Raw genomic sequence first — 26828 nt, forward strand, 5'->3', positions numbered from 1 at the left:
GTTCTGGCCTGAACGCATTCATCATCCTACAGCCAGTGGTGATTTTTCAAACTACAGATCTCTCTTAGCTGGTTGTTGTTGCTCAGTTGCTCTGTCGTGTCCGACTCTTTGTGACACCACGGACTACAGCACGCCAGGCCTCCCTTTCCTTCACCGTCTCCCAGAGTCTGCTCAAACTCATGTCTGTTTAGTCAGTGATGCCATCCAAACATCTGGTCCTCTGTTTTGTCCTCCTCCTCCTGCCTTCAGTCTTTCCCAGCATCAGGGTCTTTTTTAATAAGTCAGCTCTTTGCATCAGGTGGCCAAAGTATTGGCCCTTCAGCAGCATTATCCTATAGCCAGTAGTGATCTTTTCAAGCTCCTTATCTCTCTTAGCCTGGGTTCCCCAGAAAACAATGTGTGTACTACTACTTTATTAGGAAATTGTTTCAGGTTGGAAACAGATTCTGAGGCAGAGTTTAGTGCAAAGGATGTTTGTTAGGGAGTGATCTTTGCATTAACACCTGTAGGAGGGAAGGGAAAAAAATAGAATTGGGCAAAAGGAGAAGTCAGGCAACATTGTGGGCTCAAGGTTAGTCTCAGTCTAACCCACACAGAGCTCTGGAGCTGGAGTTGTCCCACATTATGTGAGAATAGCTGGGTATGGACCCACACGTTGATCAGTCATTGAATATTTACTGCTTCAGGAAGGGCTGTTGATAGCATTGCCAAGTCATGGCAGCAACAAGTCCTTCCTTGAAGTGGTATTTGGATAAGGCCTTGTCATGTCCATTCCTTGTGCTGCTCACCTCCACTTCTACAATGGTATTCAGAAGCAGTTCCTCCGGAATTCTAGTGTGCCTTTCTTGCTGGGGGAAATTGAGAAGAGGGTAAGTGGGGAGAACGTTAGCCCCTGCAGATGTAGCTGATGGTAGGAATGCAAATGATGCTAACCTCTCTTCTTATGACTCAAACCATCATCCTGGAGGGGCCTTAGCCTCTGGTCACCTGTCTTTCTTAGCCCAGAGTTGTTGCACTGGTTCATTTTCCATCAGAATTTAGCAAGAAAGTACCAAGAGGTACCCAAGGACTTAACCTGAGTGCCAAACATTCCTCCTTGCTCTCATTGTATGACATTAGCCCTACCTCCCTGGCACTCAGGTTCAGTTTTTCGGGGTTTTTTTTTTTTTTTTTTGCCAAGATGTCTCCTCTTGTCTGCCAGTTCCTTGGCAAAAGCTGTAGTTTACAGATTAATGAGATTCTTGTTTTGTCCCCTAGTAAAATTTGTTCCTCCTTTGAGGAATAGAATCTGTAACCTTGTACAGCTCAAAGTTATAGCAATGGAAAGTGCAAATTTTCTAAGTGGGTCACTGATTGTGGTAGTAAGCAGGGCTTCTTAATTCTTGGATCTGCTACAGAGCCCTTTCTTGTTCTGGGTCCTAGTTCAGAGTTCTGTTCAGAGCTGGCGGCTTTCTGTGTCACCTGGTGTGAGTCTGTACAGGAGTCCCAGACATGAAATACGCTTTCATCATAGCCATAAGAGGCCTTCCAGAATTTGTGCTTCCTTCCTCATTTCCTCATGGTGAGAGATACAAGATGCAACAAATTGTCCTTTTTCTTTGAATGAGATGTCCCAGCAGGCCAGAACCTTTATAATGTTTATTTCCCATCTTCTGCAGTGTATATCTCACCAAGATTTCCGACATGGTGGCCACTTCTAGCTCATCCAGCCTGATTAGCATGGTGTCATCAATGTCGTAGATCAGTATAATGTTCTAGGTGACATTTAAATACTCCAAGTTTCTTCCAACTAAATTTGGGTGGGAGGGGGATTTAATTAACATATCCCTAAGGCAAAATTGTAAATGTTTAATTACCATTGTCCATTTCAGGTAAATACAGACTGTTTCAGATCCTTCTCTCTGATAGAATTTATTCACCAAATCATTGACTATATGCAGCATTCCTGCAACCATAATCTGCAGTAGCAAAGATATGTCTTTATTATATAACTGCCATGGGAGCTTCCTCATGGTTGAATTTGCTGTAGTCTACTTTTATACTTTTATATCTGTCTGGTTTCTGCAGACATAAGACTGGAGAATTAAATAGAGCTATGACAGAGACCCATCACTCCTGCATCCTTTAAATCATTAAGAATGAAACTAATTTTCACTGTTACCACCAGTAAATCCATTTAAAATAGGAACTAAAGTTTCATACCAAATAGTGGGGGAAGCATTTGATACATTATATTTAAAAGAAATATAAACTTTTATTTTAACAAATATTTAGGTTATTTTTACCATGTGCTGATACTTTTAGAACCAAAGTGTGAATCTCACTTTCCTTGGGGGAGGTAAAAGTATTTAAAATTATTTTCCAACAAAATTGCATCATGACTTACTTTATGTTTGGCCTTTATAGCACTGTCTCAAAGATGATCATTTTTGAAAAAATATTTAAAGCCTTCATAATTGTCCTTAAGGGACTCTCTTAATCCTCTGACAGCAAATCAGTTTCTTTTAAAACACTTAGCATAAAATCATCCTAACCGATGATCTTTTTTTCACTTGATCTAATTTTGTTAGATTTTCCTTTGTCAGTATGATTTGATAGAAGCAATTCTTTGACATTGCTTTGGTAGACTTTAAGAAATCCTATATTGTTTACGTGTTTACACTGCTGTGTTTGATGGGGTGAATATAGGTAGAGGCCAGTGTTAATTACAAAAGTATTTCAGAGAATGGATACAGGCATTTGAAAGGCTGAGTCCCTTTACTACTTACCTGAAACTATCACAACATTGTTTGTTAATTAGCTATTGTTTTTCAATTGCTAAATTGTGTCTGGACTCTGCAACCCCATGGACTGTAGCACACCAGGCTTCCCTGTCCTTTGGTTATACCTCAATACAAAATAAAAAGTTTAAAAAAAAAAATACAGCAGTGTTAAATTGGATGTGTGTTTCAGTGGTGACTAATTTGATGATGATGATATGGTGGTGATTATTCCTTTTGCCTTGATTCTTTGGATCAAAATTTTGTCTGGGAGATTAATCCATGATGTTGGATATAACTATAATTTATTTTCACTTTTATGTAGTATTCTTTTGTATCAGTATACCACATTTTATTCATTCTACCAAATATCTTTTTTCATTTTTCCGTTTGATGCTTACTGAACTCTTAGCATATGAAGACTAAGTTCTTTTTATTATTTCTTTTACTTCTTCCTGCTTTGTCCTCTATTTCCAGGACTCCTATTAGGCATATTTTAGAAGCTTTGACTTGATTCTCTGTATTTCTTAATTTTTAAAGAAATTATCAAGACGGAGATGAAATAAATGGATACTATATGGGGTAAAAATTAACTTCCAGCACTTCCTTTGCATTTTAATTTTAGCAATCACATTTTAAGTTTTCAATTGGTTTTCACAGATGTAATATAGTTTCAACCTCTTTTGAGGAGATTATTTATAATTAGTGAAAATTTTCTTCTTTTGCCTGAATTATGTGTTTCACAGATGCCATTTTTATATTCAGTTCTATACTTTATTGCATTTGAGAGTCAACAGGACATAGAGCTTTAAAGCATAAATATTGGAGTGAGACTGCTGGGTTTGAATTCTTCCTCTGTTGTTTGTGCCCATTTAATCTCAGGCAATTATTTAACCTCTAGAAACTAGTTCCTTCCTAAACAAAATGGACCCAATTGTAGTATCTACCTCCTAGAGATGTTGTAAAAATTAAATGAAATAATTTCTGTATATCCAAACTGAAAATGTTTGCTATTAATACTTAGTAAGCACTTAATAAATGTTAGCTATTATTACTATATGTCAGGTGCACTGTCCTAGTTTCCAGACATATAAAACTGAAGCAGACTTGTACCATTCACTCAAAAACTTAAGACTTGATATTATTTGTCAAGTCTGGCATTCATCTTCTGTCTCAGTAGGACTGATGGTACATATTAAATAACCATAGTATTCAAAATTGTGATACATTCTCAATGTTATTAGCTGATTGAGCATTAAAATATAACCTGAGGCTGAAACAATGAGTCTCACTGCTTATTTTGTACTTAGCACTGTACTTGGAGGGCTTCCTAGGTGGTGCTAGTGGTAAAGAACCTGCTTGCCAATGCAGGAGACGCAGGAGACCCGGATTCTATTCCTGGGCTGGGAAGATCCCCTGGAGGAGGGCATGGCAACCCACTTCAGTATTCTTGCCTGGAGAATCCCATGGACAGCCTGGTAGGCTACAGTCTATAGGGTCCAAAGATTGATACAACTGAAGCAACTTAGCATGCAAGCACACCCTATACTTGGAAAGGGTGGACAAACCTGAGGGCATGCATATGAAGATGCCAAGGAGGAGGAGTGTAAATGATAAAGCAAGGCACGGGGTGGTATTCTAGAGGTATTAGATGTGATAGGAGTAGTTATAATGTGGAATTGTTTGTTGTTGTTCAGTCGTTAAGACATGTCCAACTCTTTATGACCCCATGGACTCTTCTGCCCTCCACAATCTCCCGGAGTTTGCTCAGATTCACGTCTGTTGAGTCAGTGATGTGGAGTACAAGATGACAAAAAAAAAAAAAAAAAACAGACTGACTAGAGCTGTTGCTTATAACTGGAGGGCCATATGGTTGGTGAAGTGTGGAGATTGGCCCACGCCACAGAGGTCTTACAAGGTTAGCAGAAGACTTTGCTCATTATCCTGTAATGGTCAGAACATAGCTGACATTTTTGAGCAGGAGAGTAATATGATATACAGAGGTATTTTTGGCTTTGGTAGTTTTAATTTTTGTCTCTATGTAGAAGATACAAATGTTCTCAGTGTTTTGGATAACTAAAAAAAATTTTTTTTCTGAGCTATGTCTAATCCAAACTCCAAAAAAGTTTTGTAAGACATCATGCCTTTTGGCCTTTTTTTTTTCTTTAATGTTTACATATATCATTTTTGAGAGATTCCAATGTTTTATGAAAACAGGAATGCTGGTTATAACAGTTCCAAAGGTATGCAAATCCAAATACGAAATAATTGAGGGTAATGAGAAATTAAGATTGCAAGATTCACTCTTCAATTGTAGGAGGAAAATTAAAGGTAAACCACATAGCAAAGTTCAAAATAAAACATGTATAGGCATTCAAGTACTTGCAGGCTTATAAAATGCCTGGTATGCCTGTAACTACTTTGCTATTATGTGGCCAAAACACAGGGGACTTCAGGATGTGTATTTACGAACTGATTCCCCAACAGATAACTGCACTATGCCGAAATGCTATTGCTATGTCAATGATTGTACTTCTTGTTTCAAAATTTTTCCATTTTTCAATCTAATTAACTTAGAATGTCTCTAACGTGATTTACAAAAAATTTTATATTTATATTTTGCAATCAGCATTTAACTGGCGCTCAGGTTTGAGACATGCACTACAATGTGTAAACATTTTATAAGATAATAAATAGCTTCTAAATGTTTTATGATTGCCTGTTCCCTGCTAATTGGTCGTGGATTGAAATTCCCCATTGTTTAATTTTTTTTAATTTGTGGGAAATTTGTATAAATGAGTGTGTGGGACTTCATATCACAGCTGTTGTCATTTAAAGTTTGGACAGCATCATTACAAATGAAGCCCTGCTGTGAAATCAAAGTCAAAAGGCATCTTGGCATCCCAATCATTTCCTTAGGAGAAGATTACAGCTCAAGTCTGTTGAACTTTATTGCCTTGGGCCTCATGACAGTCTTCAGAAACATGCAAAGCATTTCTGTTAAAGAAACTCAGATGTGCTAGGACACAGGGGATGACATTCTTGCACATAACAGTGTCCTAAGCAAGAGAATGAGGAATAAGTTAGGAAGAAAAAAGATGAGTCACACTTTTTGCCGTATTCTGGGATTATTTTATAAAATCCATGGAGATGACAGAACAGGAAAAGGATGTGGTGTTTTCCTACATGGCCTCTGTATTTTTTCCAGTTGTACTGAAGTATAATCAGCAAATAAATTTGTAATGTATTTTAAGTATACACCATGATGATGATTTAAAATACCATACATTGTAAAAGGATTCCCACAATCAAATTAACACATCCATCACCTTGCATATTTACCTTTTTGGGGAGGATGAGAATACTTAAATTCTACTTTCTTAGCAAATTTTCATTATATAATAACAGTATTATCAACTATAGTCACTATGTTATACATTAGATTCTCAAACCTTATTCATGCTCTTTTACCAGCATCTTCCCATTTCTCCCATACCCCAGCCCCTGGCAACCACCATTCTACTCTGTGTTTCTTAGTTCAACTTTTTTTTTTAGACTCCACCTGTAAGTGATACCATGCAGTATTTGTCTTTCTTTGCCTCGTTTATTTCACTTAACCATAAATACCCTCTAAGTTCATCCATGTTGTTACAAGTGGCAGGATTTTTTTCCTTTATAAGGCTGAATAATATTGCACATATAAACTACATTTTCTTTATCCATTCATTCTTTGATGAATACTTAGGTTGCTTCCACACCTTGGGTGTTGTGAATAATTCTGCAATGAACATGGGAGTACAGACTTCTCTCTAAGATAATTATTTTCTTTGCATTGTATATATACCCAGAAGTGGGATTCTTGGATCATATGATAGTTCTATTTTTAGTTACTTAAGGAACCTCCAGTTGTTTTCCATAGCGACTGTACTAGTTTACTTTCCTGCCAACAGTGTGCAAGGATTCCCTTTTCTCTACATCTTCCTCAGCAATTTTTTCTTGTCTTTTTGGTAATTCAGCTCAGTCTCTCAGTCGTATCCGACTCTTTGCGACCCCATGAACCGCAGTATGCCAGGCCTCCCTGTCTGTCACCAACTCCCGGAGTCCACCCAAACCCATGTCCATTGAGTCGGTGATGCCATCCAACCATCTCATCCTCTGTCGTCCCCTTCTCCTCCTGCCCTCAATCTTTCCCAGCATCAGGGTCTTTTCAAATGAGTCAGCTCTTCACATCAGGTGGCCAAAGTATTGGAGTCACAGCTGCAACATCAGTCCTACCAATGAACATCCAGGACTGATCTCCTTTAGGATGGACTGGTTGGATCTCCTTGTAGTCCAAGGGAACACAAGAGTCTTCCCCAACACCGCAGTTCAAAAGCATCAATTCTTCGGCACTCAGCTTTCTTTATAGCCCAACTCTCACATCCATACATAACCACTGGAAAAACCATAGCCTTGACTAGATAGACCTTTGTTGACAAAGTAATATTTCTGCTTTTTAATATGATGTCTAGGTTGGTCATAACTTTCCTTCCAAGGAGTAAACGTCTTTTAATTTCATGGCTGCAATCACCATCTGCAGTGATTTTGGAGCCCCAAAAAATGAAGTCAGCCACTGTTTCCACTGTTTCCCCATCTGTTTGCCATGAAGTGATGGGACCAGATGCCATGATCTTAATTTTCTGAATGTTGAGCTGTAAGCCAACTTTTTCACTCTCCTCTTTCACTTTCATCAAGAGGCTCTTTAGTTCTTCTTCACTTTATGCCACAAGGGTGATGTCATCTGCACATCTGAGGTTATTGATATTTCTCCCAGCAATCTTGATTCCAGCTTATGCTTCCTCCAGGCCAGCGTTTCTCATGATGTACTCTGCATAATAGCCATTCTAATAATGAGGCTACAACTCACTTTGGTTTTGATTTGCATTTCTCTGATTATTAACAATATGGCGTATCTTTTCATGTACCTGTTGGCCATTTGTATGTCTTTGAAAAAATGTTCAGTTCTTTTGCCCACTTTTTAATTGAGTTATTTGGTCTTTTTTACTCTTGAGTTGTATGAGGTCCTTGAATATTTTGGCTATGAACCCTTTATTGGGTATGTGATTTGCAAATATTTTCTCCTGTTGCATAGATTGTCTTTTCATTTTGTTGATGGTTTTCTCTGATGTGCAGGAACTTTTTAGTTTGATGTAGTCCCATTTGTTTATATTTGCTTTTGTTGCCTTTAAGTGTCAGATCTAAAACATGATTGCCAAGAATAATGTCCAGGAACTTACCACCTGTGTTTTCTCCTAGGAGTTTTATTGCTTCAGGTCTTGTATTCAAGTCTTTAATCCAGTTTGAGTTGATTTTTGTGTATGGTATAAGATAGAAGTCTAGTTTCATTTTTCATGTGAATATCCAGTTTTCCCAGCCTGCCTTTATTTTAAAATAAAAACATAAATGTGGTTTCAAAGTAATGACTGCCTTCCTATTTGCAGGGCAGCGAAGGAGACACAGACATAAAGAATAGACTTTCAGTCACTGTGGGTGAGGGAGATAGTGGGATGACCTGAGAGAGCAGTACTGAAACATATACATTACCATATGTAAAACAGATTGCCAGCGGGAATTTGCTGTATGATGCAGGAAGCCCAAAGCTGTGACAATCTAGAGGGGTGAGATAGGGAGGGAGCTGGGAGGGAGGTTTAAGAGGAAGGGAACATGTGCATGCCTGTGGCTCATGTTGATGCGTGGCAGAAACCATCACCATATTGTAAAGTAATTATCCTCCAGTTTAAAAAAAAACAACTAGGATTTGCGCAACAGTAAGGACACTGCCCACTGCCCTCATAGAAACTTCTTAGATAAGCCTGAGTCTTCCCTGTAAAACCAAGCTTCTCTTTCCTAATATATTTGCTGATGTATTCATGGAACCTGATGGTTAATATAAATTCTGTTAGTTTGCTTTTTATGGAAATGAGATGTTCCCCTCTTAGAAATGGAAACCACATTGATTAGCAGCCATATCTCAGAGACCTTGTTCTACCAGTGACCTTTCTTTTTCAACCCTCTCTCCCTTGGATTTTCCTTCTTGGAGTGCGTGGGTCCCTTCTAATTTTTACAGAATCAAAGGATTACATAGAATGTTAGTATTCATCTGGCTCAGTACTACCAAGATTCATTCAGCCACCCATTTGGATGTCATAACTCTTCCACAGCTTCCTTCCCATTATAGCTATGAGCATTTTCATTCGGGGCCTTTGTTTTACTCTACTCACTTATACCCTCATCATGTCACCAGTAACCTCTTTGATTCACAAGTTTCTTGGCTTTTTTTCAATCTTCATTTTACTGAATTTCATGAAGCTTTCAACACCATTGGTCATTTCTTCTCCTGACATCTATAGTATTGTGCTCAGTCGCGTCTGACCCTTTGTGGCCTCATGGACTGTAGCCTGCCTGACTCCTTTGCCCATGGAATTTTCCAGGCAAGAATACTGGAGTGGGGTGCCATTTCCTACTCCAGGGGATCTTCCTGACCCAGGGATCGAACTAGTGTTTCTTGTGTCTCCTGCATTGGCAGGTAGATTCTTTACCACTAGTACCACCTGGGAAGCCTGACATCTATAGTATTGCTTTCTTCTAATTTCTTTCCCATCTTGATTTTCCTTTATTCCTTCTATATAAGCATATATCTTCCCCAGGTTTCTGTCCTTAGATGCTTTTCCTCATTCCTCTCCATTTTCCTAGCAGCTGCACAATTTTACATTCCCACTGAGATTTCCTGACTTTTTCCCATTCCCCAACATTTCACCCAGAGGGTTTTGGTATCATTGATATTTCTTGCCTGATCCATAACAAAATTTTACATGCAAACTCTTCATAGGTAACACTAAGAAAAAATACACTATCTCAATTATAACATACATCCCAGTCTTAGAGAAGTTAAAATGTGAAGGGAAAAGGTGTATCTTAGGTTCAGTCAAATGCAGTAGTTAAATATATTTAAACCCCCTCCAAAATTTTTTGGACAAATTACACAGCTATGAATATAAATGGAAAAGTAAAAGTAGCTACTCACCAATAGTATATGAAAATATCTTTCTCAAATGTATTTTTACATCAAAAGAATGTGCTTTAGGACAGTATTTTTTTTTTTCCAGCTCTTTTTTCACAATTATCTAGGTAAGTCTTAATGACAATTTAGAATAAAAGTAAAAACCCCTTAGTACAGTAAATAATGTATCATAGATTTTTGTTTCCATATATTTGTGATTTCTGATAAATGTCCTAATAATGCTCATTTCTCTTTGTTTTCTTTAAGGATTGTTCCAGTTTAGAAGAATATAACATTGCTGCAGCATTACTCCCTCTGACTAGTGCTTTCTATAGAGTAAGTTTTAGTGGTCTATATGTAAGTCATTTTGATTTATATAAATGTATTCAGCTTGATTTATCGTGAAACTACATCAATCCCATCTCCTGACTATATCTAAGATACATCTGTGGTTATATTTATTATAACATTTGTTGCATACTATGTGTAAAAAATGAAATACATGTTAAATTATCTCCTAAGATATAACCCAACCACTCTATCCCTACTTCATTGTTCTTTAGAGCAACTTAATAACCTGAGATTATGTATTGTTTAGTTTATATTTGACTGCTTTCCACCACCAAAGAAAACAAATTTGGTGGGATATTATCTGTCTTATTCATTGTATCCCAATGTTAATAAGTTTCTACTGAATGAGTGAATGAATGAATGAACACACTAGATAAATAAATGTAAGGCAGAAATTAGAGATTAACTTCATTGGCAACTTCTGTGAACCTTCTTAAAATTTTCTGGAGTGTTCCGTGCTCTTCTTAATTCTATCACATATTGTAGTTCTCCTGTCCATGCCTTTCAAAGAGATTGATTCTTACGGCAAACAAATCCAGCAAATTCTTATTCTCTCTTTTCCTGTGAAGACTTGAAAGGAGTTAAATAGCCACACTCTGAAGAGCACATTGATTACGTCCTTCTGAAATATACAATAGGAAACAATAAACCTGTGGCAGCCAGGCTGCCTCATGGTCCAGCTATGTGCCGTTAGCCTCAGGAAGCCCAGGACTTCAGACAGGTGTTATTTATGGAAGGACTCCTAGCTTAAGCTACTCCCTGTTTCATGGACTCTAAGTCAAGAGAGATTATCAGATATTCCCAGATCTGTTTTAGTGGAGAACTAACTTGGCATCAGATAAAGTGCTTTAGCTAATTCATAAAAATGATCCATGCCCTTAGATGCTGGCAGATTCTCTTGTTCTTTTTGTTCTGCCCATCCTTTTTGTTTCATCCACCATTTCAGACTGATGAGTTCTAGTCCTCTTCCTGCACTTAGTATGTGCTCAATAAATATTTCTTGATAAGACCAATTTTTTAAAACCTTTACTTCAAATGGTTTGTCCACAGTTTCTGAGTTAAAAGTCTTAACCCAAACATTCTCCATAATCAGGAGCCCTTTCTCTGCTGCCAAGTCCCTGCATATTCCTCTTTCTTCCTCCTTACCTTCCCATCCTCTCCAAAAGCAGAAAATGAAATTTATGAGACTCACACTTCTGAGATCTGGCAGGTCATACTGAGCATCCTCAGGAAACAAGGACAACTCTCAAAATTTTTAATCAAATGAATTTGGCTTTAGAGACTAATGACAACCAGCTGGAGCTTGGGCATTATCTTTTGGTTTTCCCTTCACCGGTCTCCAGGCCCACTCTAGTTTTTCTTAAATGCATATATACCATTCTTCTCTGAAAGCTCCTTAGTGGTTCTTCATCTTATTCCTCTCCTAACATGAAGAACAGTGTTACAAAAATAGGTCAGGTTTTCCTATGTCTTAAACCATCAAGGAGGTTTGTCTCCATATCCCAAAATAACCAGAAAATTTCTAAATTTTCCCACTTTAACATCTAAGATATTTATTTCTATATAATATCTAAGTTTAAAAAATAAGAAATGTAGGGAAAATAAGAACTGACAGTAGAAACTCAATTGCTCAAGAAATCCAAACTACTGAAGACTTTTTTTAAGCTAGATTATTAACCTGTTTTACAGTGTGTATTCGCGAGGGTTTGGTCATCAAGCAAAAGCACCATGAGTGATAGGAAGTAAGGAATCTATTGTAGGGACCAGCTTTTATATTGTTGTAGAAGCTGGAGAAGAAGTTTATGGAAAGCTTCAAATTAGGGTCTACCTGTTGGCCTGATGTCACTGTAGGTCATCAGGGCAGCAGTCAGGAAGAAAAGCTGGGCATGACAGAGGGAAGAACAAGGGCAAAGTAGAATCTGTGTATGTCGCTCATGTCCTCCAACCTCAGGGAATGAGGTGACCTGAAAAAGAAGCCACGTTGTTGGCCATGGAGCTACACATGTGCCTAGCTCTGAGGAGTAGCTAATGGAAGAGATCCAACAGGAACTGGAAGAAATGTGAGCCTAGTTCTTCCCACACTTTAAGAGGATCCAGCAGATTAGTTATAAAAGTGTATGAGATACAGCAGCACCTGGCTGTACTGACCTTCAGAGTATAGTGGCCACTGCTTCATTTTTCCCTTCCAAATCTTAGACACATTTCTCTGTCGTTAACCCTAACCTGGACTCATGGGGCAAAGAGAGTTTTGGGAAATAAAGTTCTAGCTTAGCTTAGTTTACACAGTGCAAAACCATTACACTGTGGTTTTTATTTGTTTGTTTCATGAATGTTTTTAATGCAGTTAGTTAACAAGCAGGGATGCTTGCCATGCTTTTCTCTGTATACAGACTTACATTTTATGATGAGTTTATAGATTTAATTCTTTATTGTTGGCTTGGCTTGATTTTACTTGGTTTGTTTTGGTTTAATTTGAGCATGAATTACTCAAGGTCCAGTCAGGAGCCAGAAACTATAACAGTAATATGAGCAGGAAAAATTTAATATAAGGAGTTGTTAAGTAGTGATAGGGGATTAACTACTAAGAAGTACAGAGGATTTTAAAGAATACAGAAATAGCAGATAAAGGGAGCAGCTTGTCTAAGGTTCAGGCAGAATACCCACAAAAGGAGCAAATTTGGAGAGGGCCACTCTCCAACAAGATGAGATTCAGAGCTTGTTGGAGAGGCATTGCTATGACCGCTGGATTGCTCTGAATTGAAGTTCACTGAGGGGCCACAGGCTTGGACTGGCAAGCAGGAAACTGCCTGCTGGAGTTCTGACAAGACTTGCTAGGAAGCCACCATCTCTGGGGTACCACTGAAAGTTGCAAAGTGGTGAGCGCATCTGGGTGTCCCACACACAACTAGCAGGAACAAGAAGGAAAAAGCACACCAGAACCAGGAAGAGAAACCAATTCATACTGTAGTGTCCCAACTGACAAAGCTTAATATATTGTGCCAGCTGACAAAGAAAAAACGTTGACAGGTCCAGCTGCAGTACCACAAAGCAAGGCAAAGGCAGGTAGGTCCGGAGGGGAGATGCTCTGCATTGATACCCAGCAGACAGGGTTAAGGAGTAGATCATATTGATTCTTAGATACTTTCTGTGTTTCTGTCTTATGGGAAATTCTTGCTGATGCATAGTGGATTTGTTAATTCAGGAAAATTCTGTAGATGTAAATTGCATTATCCTGGCCTCTGATTGCACATGCGCCATCCTCATACTGTTCAAAGGGTGTAAATTCCTGACTCTTGCTCAGCATTGCTTCAGAAAATGGACTCAGCTGCTTGTCTTGCTTAAACTTGCTTTGAAAATATTTTTAATAACATTTATTAGTCTTTTTTTTTTTCCAATGCACCAGGGGTTTATTGAGCATCTCAACAAAAAAATGCTGCTATACCAGACAACATCTTGGGCAGCAAGATGAACAAAACATTGATGGGGCCACTAGGAATTTATATTAGACTTTATAATGTAATAAATAATAAATAAGCTCGCCCACAGTTTCATCAGTCAGGTGGACGTTTTCTTAAAGCAGTATATACGCATGGTTAGAAAATTCAGATGGTACAGAGAGATAGAAAAAAACATGTATATTATCTAGGGTGAAACAGATCACCAGCCCAGGTTGGATGCATGAGACAAGTGCTCGGGCCTGGTGCACTGGGAAGACCCAGAGGGAGCGGGTAGAGAGGGAGGTGGGAGGGGGGATCGGGATGGGGAATACATGTAAATCCATGGCTGATTCATGTCAATGTATGACAAAAACCACTACAATATTGCAAAGTAATTAGCCTCCAACTAATAAAAATAAATGAAAAAAAAATTAAAAAAAAAAAGAAAATGCAAAATAAACACTCACTTTCCCACCTCTACTCCATTTCTTCTGACGGTTGGTTTCCTCCTGGGGGTGGGGGGAGTGTATTTTTGCTAGAATATACAGATAAGATTATTTTTTAACTAAAGTGACTACACTGTGTTCTCACCTTGCTTTTTTCACTTAGTAGTATATTTTGGAGATCCTTCTATATACCTAATTACTATATAGCATATATACCTAGTTATTTTTAATGACTGCATATATGTATCCATATATATGTCTTTTTAATAGTGGAACTCAAAGCCTGCTCTGAGTAAGATGGTGGGAGAGATGATGGATCAGGTGCCTATGTTGTTGGTTTTCTTTTAAATATATCAGCTATTTTTTTTAAATTGAAGTATAGTTGATTCACAATATTAGTGAATTAGTGTTAGTTTCAGATGTACAGCAGAGTGATTTTTTTTTCAGATTATACCCATTGAGTTATTGTTGTTTTTGTTTAGTCACTAAGTTGTATCCGACTCTTTTGCAATCCCAGGGACTGCAGCCCCCAAGCTCCTCTGTCCATGGGATTACAAGATATTTAATATAATCCCCTGTGCTATACAGTAAATGCTTGTTGCTTATCTACTTTATATGTAGTAGTTTGTATCCTTCCTTCCTCCCCTTTGGTATCTATAAGTTTGTTTTCTGTGTCTGTGGTTCTGTTTCTGTTTTATATATAGATTCATTTGTATTAGTATTAGATTCCATATATGTGATACCATATAGTATTTGTCTTTCTCCATATATATGTGATACCATATAGTGATACATATATGTGATACATATATGTGATACCATATAGTATTTGTCTTTCTCCATCTGACTTATTTCATGAAGTATAATATTCACTACATCCATCTGTTTTACTACAAATGGTAGTATTTCTTTCTTTTATGGCTGCATACTATTCCACTGTGTGTATATATACACACCATTTCTTCTTAAGCCAGTAGTCTGTTGATGGGCATATGAGTTGTTTCCATGTCTTGGCTTTTGTAAATAGTACTGCTGTGAACATTGGGGTGCATGCATCTTTTTGAATTATAGTTTTCATTTTTTTCAGATATATACCCAGGAGTGGGATTACAGGATCATATGGTAGCTCTAATTTTAGTTTTTTAAGAAACTTCCTTACTGTCTTCCATAGTGGCTGCACAAATTTACATTCCCACCAATAGAGCACAAGGATTTCTTCCCTTTTCTCCACACCCTCTCCAGCATTTGTTATTCATAGACTTCAGTGATAGTTATTCTACCCAATGTAAGATGATACTTCACTGTGGCTTCTGCCCATTTTTTTTATTGAATTGTTTGTTTTTTCAATAATGAGTAATATAAGCTGTTTATATATTTTGGATATTAATCCCTTGTCAGTCACATCATTTGTAAATATTTTCTCCCATTTCATAGGTTGTCTTTTCATTTTGATGGTTTCCTTTGCTGTGCAAAAGCTTTCAAGTTTGACTAGGTTCCATTTGTTTGTTTTTGCTTTTATTTCTTTTGCATTGTGAGGCTGATACAAGAAAATATTGCTACAGTTTATGTCAGATAATATTTTGCCTATATTCTCTTCTAGGAATTTTAGGGTGTCATGTCTTATATTTAGGTCTTTAACCCATTCTGAGTTTATTTATTTGTCTGTATTGTGTAAAGGAGTGTTCTAATTTCATTGATTTACACATAGCTGTCCCAAATTTCCCAGCACCTTTTATTGAAGAAATTGTCTTTTATCCATTGTATATTCTTGCCTCTTTTATCATAGATTAATTGACTACAGATATACAGGCTTATTTCTGGGCTCTCTGTTCTGTTGCATTGATCTATATGTCTGTTTTTGTGCCAGTATCAGACTGTTTTGATTATTATAGCTTTGTACTATGGTCTGAAGTGTAGATGGGTTATTCCTCCAGCTTTGTTGTTCTTCCTCAGGATTGCTTGGTAATTCTGGGCCTTTTATGATTCCGTATAAATTTTAGAAATCTTTGTTCTAGTTCTGTGAAAAATGTCATAGGTATTTTGATAGAGGTTCATTAAATCTGTGGATTGCTTTAGGTATTATGGCCATTTTAACAATATTAATTCTTTCAATCTAAGAGCATGGAATATCTTCCCATTTCTTTGAATCATTTTCAGTTTCCTTTATCAGTGGTTTCTAGTTTTCAGAATGTATAGTTTCTTTTTAATTTAAAAGATAATTATGTATATACCTACCCTTCTCATAAAAGTAGAGTGTTTTATTGGCCCAGATTAAACACATGTCTCTCTTTTAGAGCTTTGCTTAGGCTAAAAGATGTACCACTTTTGACATTATCTATGTGAGATCTTTGGGAATTTGTTACATCACGGCCACCATAAATTTAGGGGGTTTTTTTCCTCTACAGTTCTTTCACACCTTTTTCTACTTCAAGAAACTTGTATTTAATGTGTCTAATTTATGAAGCCTTTCTTGAAGGTAGTACCTTAACAGCTAGGTTTAAATTATTAGGGTTACTATGGTGAAAAATAATAATTTTTACATTTTATTACATTTATTGTTTATATGGTACTTTCATTCTCAGCTCAGAAGACGTTTTTGAGGTATGCCAAACGCTGTGCTTATGTTTGTTGCTGAGTTACAGGTGAATAGCATGGTCCTTGCCCTCAAGAAACATACTGTCTAATGTTACATCTTTTAATTCACTACTGACAGAGGAACTCTTTCACAGTTACTGAATAACATTGGGCTGCTCTTTGTTTACTTAGGTGCTTTTTATTCAAAGATCATGTTAAATGAAGACCCATTTAACATGGTAGCAGTGAGCAACAGTAAAGGCTATGAACCACCATCTAATACCTTCTCCTCAGTGACCTATGTACCTTAGAGTTGAAAGTGAAAGTGTTAGTCACTCTCTTTGAGACCCCCTGGACTGTAGCCTGCTGGGCTTCTCTGTCCATGGAATTCTCTAGGCAAGAATACTGGAGTGGGTTGCCATTCCCTTCTCCAGAGGCTCTTCCTGACTCAAGGATGGAACCTGGGTCTCCTGCATTGCAGGTGGATTCTTTACTGTCTGAGTGACCAAGGAAGCCCTACCTTAGAGTTATGCTGTTGCAATTCTTAATAACCCAGGTAATCTGGAGAGAGTCCTATCAAAGTATGACAAATCCCTCATTACTTCTGTGAGGCACATCTGTTCATTACTGATACTCAAAATGACTCACAGGAGAGATGAGGCTTTCTCCTTTGGCACCAGTTGTGGTTTATGTTTACCCAAGGAGAAAAAGCAGCACCCTATTTACGTTAAAGTCAAGCACCAACAAGTGTTGCCTTCCCAAATTCCAAAGATTTCCCACTGGGGATGGCACTTTGAGAATGTTTTATTGATTAATCTAGGTCTCATTCAGCATAAAAGCATTACTCAGGCTCTCATTCTCAGTAGAAGTAGATTTCTTCTTCAAAATTCTCGTTTCATTTAGTACATAAAAATGTCTTTTCTAAAATCTAGTCACATGGAAGATTTATTTTTATTACTAGATTTATTGAGGTATAATTTAAATACCGTGAATATCCACTCCTTTTAAGTTTCATTTCAGTGACTTTTAGTATACTTCCAACATTGTGTAAATATCACCACCATCTTATTTTAGGACATTTCTATCACTCCCAAAAGAAATCTCATGCCCATTTAGCCACTCTCCATTCTCTGGCAACCACCAGTATACTTCTGTCTCTATAAATTTGCCTTTTCTTCATATTTTATATAAATGGAATCATATATATCTTCTTTTATGTCTGACTTCTTTCACTAAGCATAATGTATTTGAAGTTCACCTATGGTTTTTTGAAGATTTCTTTAGGGCTGTTAATTATTAATGAAAAAATTTTCGCACTCTGCTTATGTCACCTTCCGTAATTTTCACCTTATTTCAAATTATACCTAATACAAATGTAATATATAATTATCTTTCAGTAAATACATTAGGAAAACATATGAGATGTAAAGCATGATTTCTCAATTTAAAGGAATGTATTTCACATTTCTGTCTACATGATTTTATGGGTTTTTTTTAATATTTCCATTGCTAAATTTTAACTTTTTCTGATACGTTCTAAATGAACATCTACTAGCTTATCTCACTAAAAAAATTTGAGACCTAGATATCATTTCTATTTCAAAATATAAAAGCCCAAAGTAAGTATATTCAGCATGATGTGATAGGAAAATCTGAAACATGTTATTTGTATAAACCTAGGTTACCTAGTCAGTCAGAGAAGCAGAAAGTTAACATTAAAGCATGAAAAATCTCAGAATTTGCTGTCTCATCTCCTGAACAATGATCTTCCTGCCACCAGACTTTAGTAGTAATTCTGCCCCCCAACACCTATCCCCAAAATAAATGAACTAAAACCTGTAATCAGTATGTTTCATATCAAAGCTTGATATCTCTTATGTAAGCCTGTGCACCTAACAGAGAATAGTGAAGAACAGAAGTCCAAAGGAAGGTGATAGGAATAATAACATTTATTGAATTTTTACTATGTACAAGATGGTACATTTGGTTTACTATACCTAATCCAAGTCAGTGAATATTATTATTTCCATTTTAAGACAAAAGAAGCTATGCCTTAGAATCTGTACCACTGAACCAGTATGTGGCAGAGCTGGAACTCAAACACAGTTCTCCTTGACTGCAAAGCCTCGTACTGTTTAACTGTGATAGGACCCCCATGGGAGCCCCAGTACGCAGCATATACTCTCGGAGCTTTTTGTCTCTCTGCTTAGAGGTGTTGAACTGGCGTCACTCCCACCTCCTCATTCCTTCAGCCATTTTCATCCCTATATCCAGCAAGGATATTTCATTAAGCTTTGGCTCGGAGGAGGCAAAATTTAGGAAATGCTGATTGTTTGTTTGTTATGATTAATTTAAGAAATAACTATCCCATGACATTATTTATAAATCTCTAACTTCCACATATTTCTAATATAAAGCGTACTAAGTACACAGGATCACACCAGATGCACTTTTGTATTTCTTTTACTTTAGAATTTACTTGAATAACTAACTGACTTTGTCTCTTAGTAATTAATATGGACTCTACTTTTCCCACAATAGATACAGCAGCTTCTAACGGATGGAAGATTGCTGCTAGAAGAAAAATCTTTTTGTCATAAAAAATAGATATTTCATCAGTCTTCATTTTTCTGCCTTTGGTACATGACAAGAGAGTTTCTTAAAAATCTACAAAATACGAAAAGAATTTTGTTTTCTTAGACTTCAAGATCTGGATACATTGCATTTCCTATAACAGATCTCAAAGGATTACATTTTTGGCCCAGAAAAGGAGAGAGATGATAAAGTGTCTTTTTTCACCTTTTTTTTTCCTGCTTTAAGATCACATACTAATCTTTTTTTTTTTTTCACATACTAATCTTAAAAATAAGTCAGCAGAAAAACAATTTAGAGTGAAGACAGGCATCAACACTGGGCTGAATCCAAATTTGGCCTAGAAAAGATATGAATATGTTTACTATAGCAGATGCTTCCAGTACAGCAGAGTTTTAGAATGGCCAGAAAAATAGTATCTTGCTTTTACTTCCTCTACCTTCTTCTTTTCTTTAGGACAGTATAGCATTCCTTCCTTCTGTCTCTCCAACACAATCTTTTCTTGCTTCTCTTACTCTTTCTTTCCAGTTTTACACAGCTGCTCCTTTCTCCTGGTCTTCCTGGAAAGCCTCTATAATTATATAACTAGTTTGGAATTACTGTTTTTTATTGTTGTTATTGCTTAGTCACTTAAGTTGTGTCCTACTCTTTTTCGACCCCATGGACTGTAGCCTGCCAAGCTCCTCTGTCTGTGGTATTTTCCAGGCAAGAATACTAGTGTGGATTGCAAATTTCCTTCTCCAGAGGATCTTCCTGACCCAGGGATCAAACCTTGGTCTCCTGCATTGGCAGGCAGATTCTTTACCTCTGAGCCACCAGGGTAGCCCCATTTTTTATTAATACTAGTTTAATATTCACAGTTTAATGATAGAATTATTATAGAATAATTACTCAAAAGCTTGAGAGTGGATATTTATTATTATTGTGTTTTCCAGTGAAAAATTAATAAATATTTATGGAGCATTTTTCTTGACTATTCAACTGTTTCATATTATGTTCAGAGGTTGGAGGCCCTTTTGTTCATTCTTCAGGAATAAGACAGCCTACTAGTACAATTGAGTTTAATAAACATTGAATACTTACTACCGTGTCCCAAATGTTAGTAATACATGGTGAATTAGTTAGTAATGGTTAGTAATGAATGGTTAGTAATACATGGTGCTCCCTTAAGGAGCACACACTTACAGAAAAGACAGATTAGTAAAATAAATTACAGTAACTGTTCTAAAACAGGTATAAGTACTATACATTAATTTCTGGTGCAGCAAGGAACACTACAAATGAATTATTGACATTTGTGCCTTGAAAGACAAATAGGCATTTGTCTCACAGGTGGTGATGATGTGAGAAATGGGTGGGCTGGGAAGACATAAATATTATAGGCAGAGAAGATATCATGAGTCGCTTATTGGGAATTATGACTATAAAGGTGGAGGCCCAGAGACAAGGTAGTTGGTGGCTTTTCTGTGAAGGGCTTTGTGTGCCATGTTAAGTAATTTGAATAATCTTGTATAAATAACAGATTTTTTTTTACTTCTATGCTCATAATTTTTTTAAAGGTTTAAACAAACTAATAGCAAAAATAAGATTTGAAGGAACATAGTTACTTGTAAATATAAAGTTACTTTAACCACTTTGGTAGAAAATTTTATTTCAACAAAATCTCTTGAGTGTCTGCTTTGTGTAAAACTCTGTCCTACAAATTGTGTGAGTTGCAAAGATTCATAAGACTTGCTTTCTGCTATCCATTGATTATCTAATAGGATAGATAGGCATGAAAATGACTAGTACGAAATAGACTAGAAAAAAACAAAGTGAATTGTTAAACTGAGTAGGAGTGTGTCAAGGATTAAGGAGACTAACCTATTATTTATTTTTTAAAATCCTCTATGATCTCCCTTACTTAATGACACCATGATTTGTGGGAATTCTGTTTTCTCTTCCTCCCTTTCCCTCTGGGTTCAGGTTTTGATATGTGAGTTTTGTCCCCTCCCTCACATGGGGGCCTTCTCCCTTAGGCTTTCTAATCAGTTTTTCATGCTTTCCAGGATGTAATTGTCCTTGTCTCCTGATTTCCTTCTTTTCAGAACCTCTGTTATTTCTTCTGCTTCATCCAGCCTTAGAGCATCCTTTGATATTAATATATGTGAAAGCTACACAAATGAAGACACTTTCACTAATGTTGTAGAGAAAGTTACTCACATAATTTGTTACCAGAAATTAGCCTTCAATCTCAAGATTTATTACCAATATTCAGTCAAAACTGTTAACTCCAATTATTCTCTGAGAAATATCCACCTTGGAGGAGGGACCTACTGTTTCTTCCATTATTATTGTATACAGAGTTGAGTTTGAAATAAACTACCATTCAAAGTGGAGATCCAACCAGATGCTTCATAACAGAAAGATGGTCTGACTTTACTCTCTTTGTTTATGTATATATACATGTATAGTTCTGCAATTTGATCCCTTAAATGAGTGTCTATTGTAGTAAGAGGTTAGGAGAATATGGTGTGAGTATAATTGTAAAGGGTATTCAGTATACTAAGAAAAGATCAGAATCTTGGTTACATCAAATCTTCAGCTAAATGCCAGAAATTTTGCATAAATGCTTTGAAGGAATAGCCTAACTTTAAAAGGAGAGTTATAAATGCAGGTTTAAAATATGTATGTTGAATGGACTAGACACTATTTATTTAAATATTCTTAAAAGATTCTATATAATCATAGTGTATAGTTACTTGTTCTTACTTAGCTTAGTTTCCTGGCTAATACTGGTTGATTTGTTTAATTTGGCTCACACCAAACTGAATATTACATGTAACCTCCTTATTTGTGTGTAATCTAGACCTAACTACAGAAATTGTCTGTGTATTTCCCCAGTGTCACTAGGGCCCAATTAAACTGAATGATAGATTCAGTTCAGTTCAATTCAGTTGTTCAGTTGTGTCTGACTCTTTGCATCCCCATGAACTGCAGCACGCCAGGCCTCCCTGTCCATCATCAACTCCAGGAGTCCACCCAAACCCATGTCCATCGAGCCGGTGATGCCCTCCAACCATCTCATCCTCTGTCATCCCCTTCTCCTCCTGCCCTCAATCTTTCCCAGCATCAGGGTCTTTTCAGATGAGTCAACTCTTCGCATGAGGTGGCCAAAGTATTGGAGTTTCAGCTTCAACATCAGTCCTTGCAATGAATACCCAGGACTGATCTCATTTAGGATGGACTGGTTGGAATGATAAATTAGGAATAATGATACCAGCAAGACCCTGTGTATAACCTGTCTGTTGAATATGACAGGTGTTAATGTTAATTTTGCATATCTGTTATAGCTATTGGCTATTGAAAGAGAATAAGTAAAAGAATAATAAAAATCATAATTACTTTTATTGAGTACTTCTGACCTACCAGGAACTAAATTAAATGTTTTTTTATGTATAGGATAATAGTAACTATTATTATTCCCATTTTTTGAATATTATTATACTATTTAAAAAAATTCTTTCTTAACAACACATGGTCGGACTTCTTGGCATCTAAAATTTGAGCTTGTCTGAAACTCAGGTACCTAGATTTTAGAAAGCAAGGTGAAAGCTCATGAAATAATTTTTTTCTTTCATGGGTTTTCTCATACTTGATAGTTTTTATTTATATGCAGAATTCACTCTGGAATTTTTTAAATTTACCCACAAAGGGACCTCCCTGGCAGTCCATTGGTTAGGACTCCACACTTCCATTGTAGCAGTCACAAGCTCGATCCCTGGTCAGGGAACTAAGATCCCACATGCTGCAGAGCACAGCCCCCCAAATTTTTTTTAATTTACCCACAAAGATATTTTCAGAGTCAAAAAAGTAATCTATGTTCACAGCCATTTAACTTGTTAAATCTCAGAAAAGATTTTTATTATTTCAGTAATTCATTACTGCTATGTATTATATGTATCATGTAATACGTTAAGGGCTTCCCCAATGACTCAGCAGTGAAGAATCCATCTACAATGCAGGAGACAAGAATTCAATCCCTGGGTCGAGAAGATCCCCTCAAGGAGGAAATGGCAACCCATTCCAGTATTTCTGCCTGAAAAATCCCATGGGCAGAGGAGCCTGGCAGGCTGCTATCCAAAGGATCTCGGAGTCAGATATGACTGAGCAACTGAACACACACACACAAGTGTGATGTGTTATATTTTTATTGAAGTATAATTGATCTGCAATAGTGTGTTTCAGGTACACAGTAAAGTGATTTGGTTTTTATAAGTATATAAAACATATATTCTTTTTCAGATTCTTTTCCATTATAGGTGCTATATAGCTTTACAGCAAATCCTTGTTGTTTATCTATATTATATATCGTAATGTGTATCTGTTAATCTCATACTCTTTATCCCTCTCCCATTGCCCTTTGGTAACCATAAATTATTTGTTTTGTCTGTGGGTCTGTTTATATTTTCTAAGTTTATTTGTATTGTTTTTTAAATTTCACACAACAATAATATGTAATATTTGTCTTTCTCTTCTTGACTTACTTCATTTAATGTGATAATCTCTAGGTCCATCCATGTTGCTGCAAATGGCAATGTTTCATTCTTTTTTATAACTAATATTCCATTGTATATATATGTATCACATCTTTATCCATTCATCTTTTGATAGACACTTAGTTGCTTCCATATATTGGCTATTATAAATAGTGCTGTTATAAACGTTAGAGTGAATGTATCTTTTTGAATTAGAGTTTTCTTCTCTTCTGGGTATATACCCAGGAGTGGGATTGCTGGATCATATGATAATGTGTTATATTATTAACATGTCCTGGGCTGTCTTTTGTAGGGAATGATGAGATAATGGATGATGTGCAGCCACCACAAATATTACAATGACTGTAGAGCTGATTTCAGGAGAGAAATTGCATTCATCCCGAGCCATCCATTGTTATATTCCAGAGTCCCTTTGTGATTAGTTTCGGTTATAAAATAAAATTTTCCTTGTGGAAAGCTAAACATTCTTAGTGAGATCAAGTATTCACCTGCTTTTGTAAAACTACTTGCATTGACCAGCCGAGACTGAGATTTATAGTTAAAAACACATTGATTTACACTTGATACGTTTTATGGGAAATTTTTTATTATGCTCACTTTAGAATAGAGATCAATTAAACCTTTACCTGATAGTATCTTGTTTAAATAGCTAATGAGTATAATAGTCTTACAGAAAGAGGAATCCCTATGCCTCCCCTAAGGAACCTGGTGAGCAGCTCACCCACTGCCACCATGTCAGTTGCAAGGAAACCCTGCCTGGAAGAAAAAAAGAGCTAGCATCTCAGTGCTGGCAAGCTACAGAGGAGAAATTCTAACTTGTCTCCCTCTGTTTGCATCACTGACTGTGCTTAAAGGCATGAGGTTGTAGAATCGGACCTTGGGCTAGTTACTTCCACCTTCACTTCTGCTCCTGGGGTAATGGAAGGTGGCAATAAATACAGCATGGGTGTTTATCTGAAGACATTTAATGAATTACAGCTAGAGGAGTGCAGCCCCTATTTACTTTTGTAAAGGGAGTGGGTGGCAAGAGTTCTAACATTTTTCTGTATTTGGCCCTGGTTGTAGTATATACTTAGAGACAATCCAGCTGCATGTCTTTTCCACTGAGCACACTGCAATTTTAATTCATTTTCAGTAGATCACTTTAGCAGTTGTTTATTGAATACCTACTGTGTACACAGTGCTATAGGAATCATGATGATGATAGCAGCAATAAAGTGTATTAAGTATTTCCTATGTGCCAAGTACTGTGGCTAAGCGCTTTATGCACTTTATGTACATTAGAAGATCATAATCTTTTCAACCACCCCATAGTCTAGATATTATTTTCTCCATTTTACATTTGGGGAAACTGAGTCTAGATAAATAACTTGCCAAGGTCATACAACTAGTAAGTAGGAAAAGGTGGTATTCAAATCTAGGGACTTCCACTTTGACAAGGTAGCATACTGAATATTCAGAAACATCCCAGGCCAATACTCCCACCACCAGCATTAAAACACTTAACATGTAGGATGATATAAAATATCTTATTTAATGTATAACTCAGCACAGGAAAGTAAGGAAAATTTTCAAGGGTGAAAAATGAAAAGGAAGCAGGAATCTAAGGTGATATGCTGTTGCTGGCTAAAGCTGCAGCTAACCTGAAAGCATCTAGTTATACCCTGAACCTAGAACCTTTGGCATTGGGTGGGGAGACTGAAATCTATAGACATAAATTAAAAAACACTTCCTAAGCCATGGCAGTCTCTTGCCTGGATATTACTCTCTTATTGGTTTCCCTGCTTTCACCTTTGCCCCCTACATTCTGTTGTCAACACAGCTGCCAACATTACCATTTTAAAATGTACAGCAAGTGTGTCATCCCTCTGCTAATAACCCCCTTCCCCGACTGCTGCTTATCATACTCAGAGGCACTTTCTTACATTAGCTCTGATTTTGTCCCTCAGTTCCCTGTTTTTACTTAAATGTCATCTTCTCAGTGAGGCCTATAACTGATAACCCTATTTAAAATTTTACCCATCCCTCTCTAGCACTCTTGCTTCCTCTTCTCTGCTCTTTAGTGGGTATGTGCACATCACGTATATTTAGTATTTATTTTCTCAGTCTTTCCACTAGGCTCCAGGAAAGCAGAAAATTTCACTGGTTCGCTGGTCTATCCCCATCTCCTAAATTGTGCGTGGTACACAATCAGTCCTTAATAAATTAAGGAAATTAATGAAAAGGAAAACCAAAAATACAGTACAGGGGATCAACAAATCCCAGAGTTGTTTTCTAAAATGAGTAATAACTAGACTTTATACTCTAGTTTTATCTAACTCCAGAATCTGTCCCTTTAACCATCACATAGGACACAGCTTCTTCACCTTCACAAAGCTTACCACCATCTAGTGAGTGGACCCTGGAGTCAGATTGCTGCTGCTGCTGCTAAGTCGCTTTAGTCGTGTCCGACTCTGTGCGACCCCATAGACAGCAGCCCACCAGGCTCCCCTGTCCCTGGGATTCTCAAGGCAAGAACACCGGAATGGGTTGCCATTTCCTTCTCCATTGCATGAAAGTGAAAAGTGAAAGTAAAGTCGCTCAGTCATGTCTGACTCTTAGCGACCCCATGAACTGCAGCCCACCAGGCTCCTCCATCCATGGGATTTTCCAGGCAAGAGTACTGGAGTGGGTCACCATTGCCTTCTCCGGAGTCAGATTGACTGGGACTTAATACCTGTATGAGCTTAGGCATGTTATTTTACTTCTCTCTATGGTTGTTAACCATAATAAGAATGATAAGAGGATCTACCTTATAGGGTTATTATGAGCATTAAATGCTGTAGGATATATAAAGTGTTTTACTGCCCAGCACATGATAAGCCTTCAGTAAGTGTTAATGACTACTGCTGATTTTTTTTGTCATTATGCCTTTTTCCTCCTCCTTTTCTCTGTGTCTAGCTTAGCGCAGTTCTGCCAAATGAGAGTAACAAACGCTGTGAAAGCCGGTCAGAAGTCCTATAGGTAGACACATTGATTGTCTAACATAAGAATCAGCACTCAAACTAACTGTCCAATAATTCTTACTGGCTTTGTGCTGAGTGTTGGTTTGT

At 37.0% G+C, this 26828-nt stretch overlaps 1 protein-coding gene across 3 annotated transcripts in view; it reads left to right on the top strand.

Moving 5' to 3' along the window:
* Positions 1–26828, top strand: part of SBF2 (SET binding factor 2) — a 494424-nt gene that overhangs the window by 349519 nt on the left and 118077 nt on the right. For all 3 annotated transcript variants that reach the window (XM_043903289.1, XM_043903298.1, XM_043903284.1), the window contains one exon: positions 10066–10134. In XM_043903289.1, coding sequence (XP_043759224.1) covers positions 10066–10134 — 69 coding nt within the window. The remainder of the gene's footprint in view (positions 1–10065; positions 10135–26828) is intronic.

The sequence above is a fragment of the Cervus elaphus genome, chromosome 1 (assembly GCF_910594005.1).
Source record: "Cervus elaphus chromosome 1, mCerEla1.1, whole genome shotgun sequence".
NCBI classification, from domain to species: domain Eukaryota; kingdom Metazoa; phylum Chordata; class Mammalia; order Artiodactyla; family Cervidae; genus Cervus; species Cervus elaphus.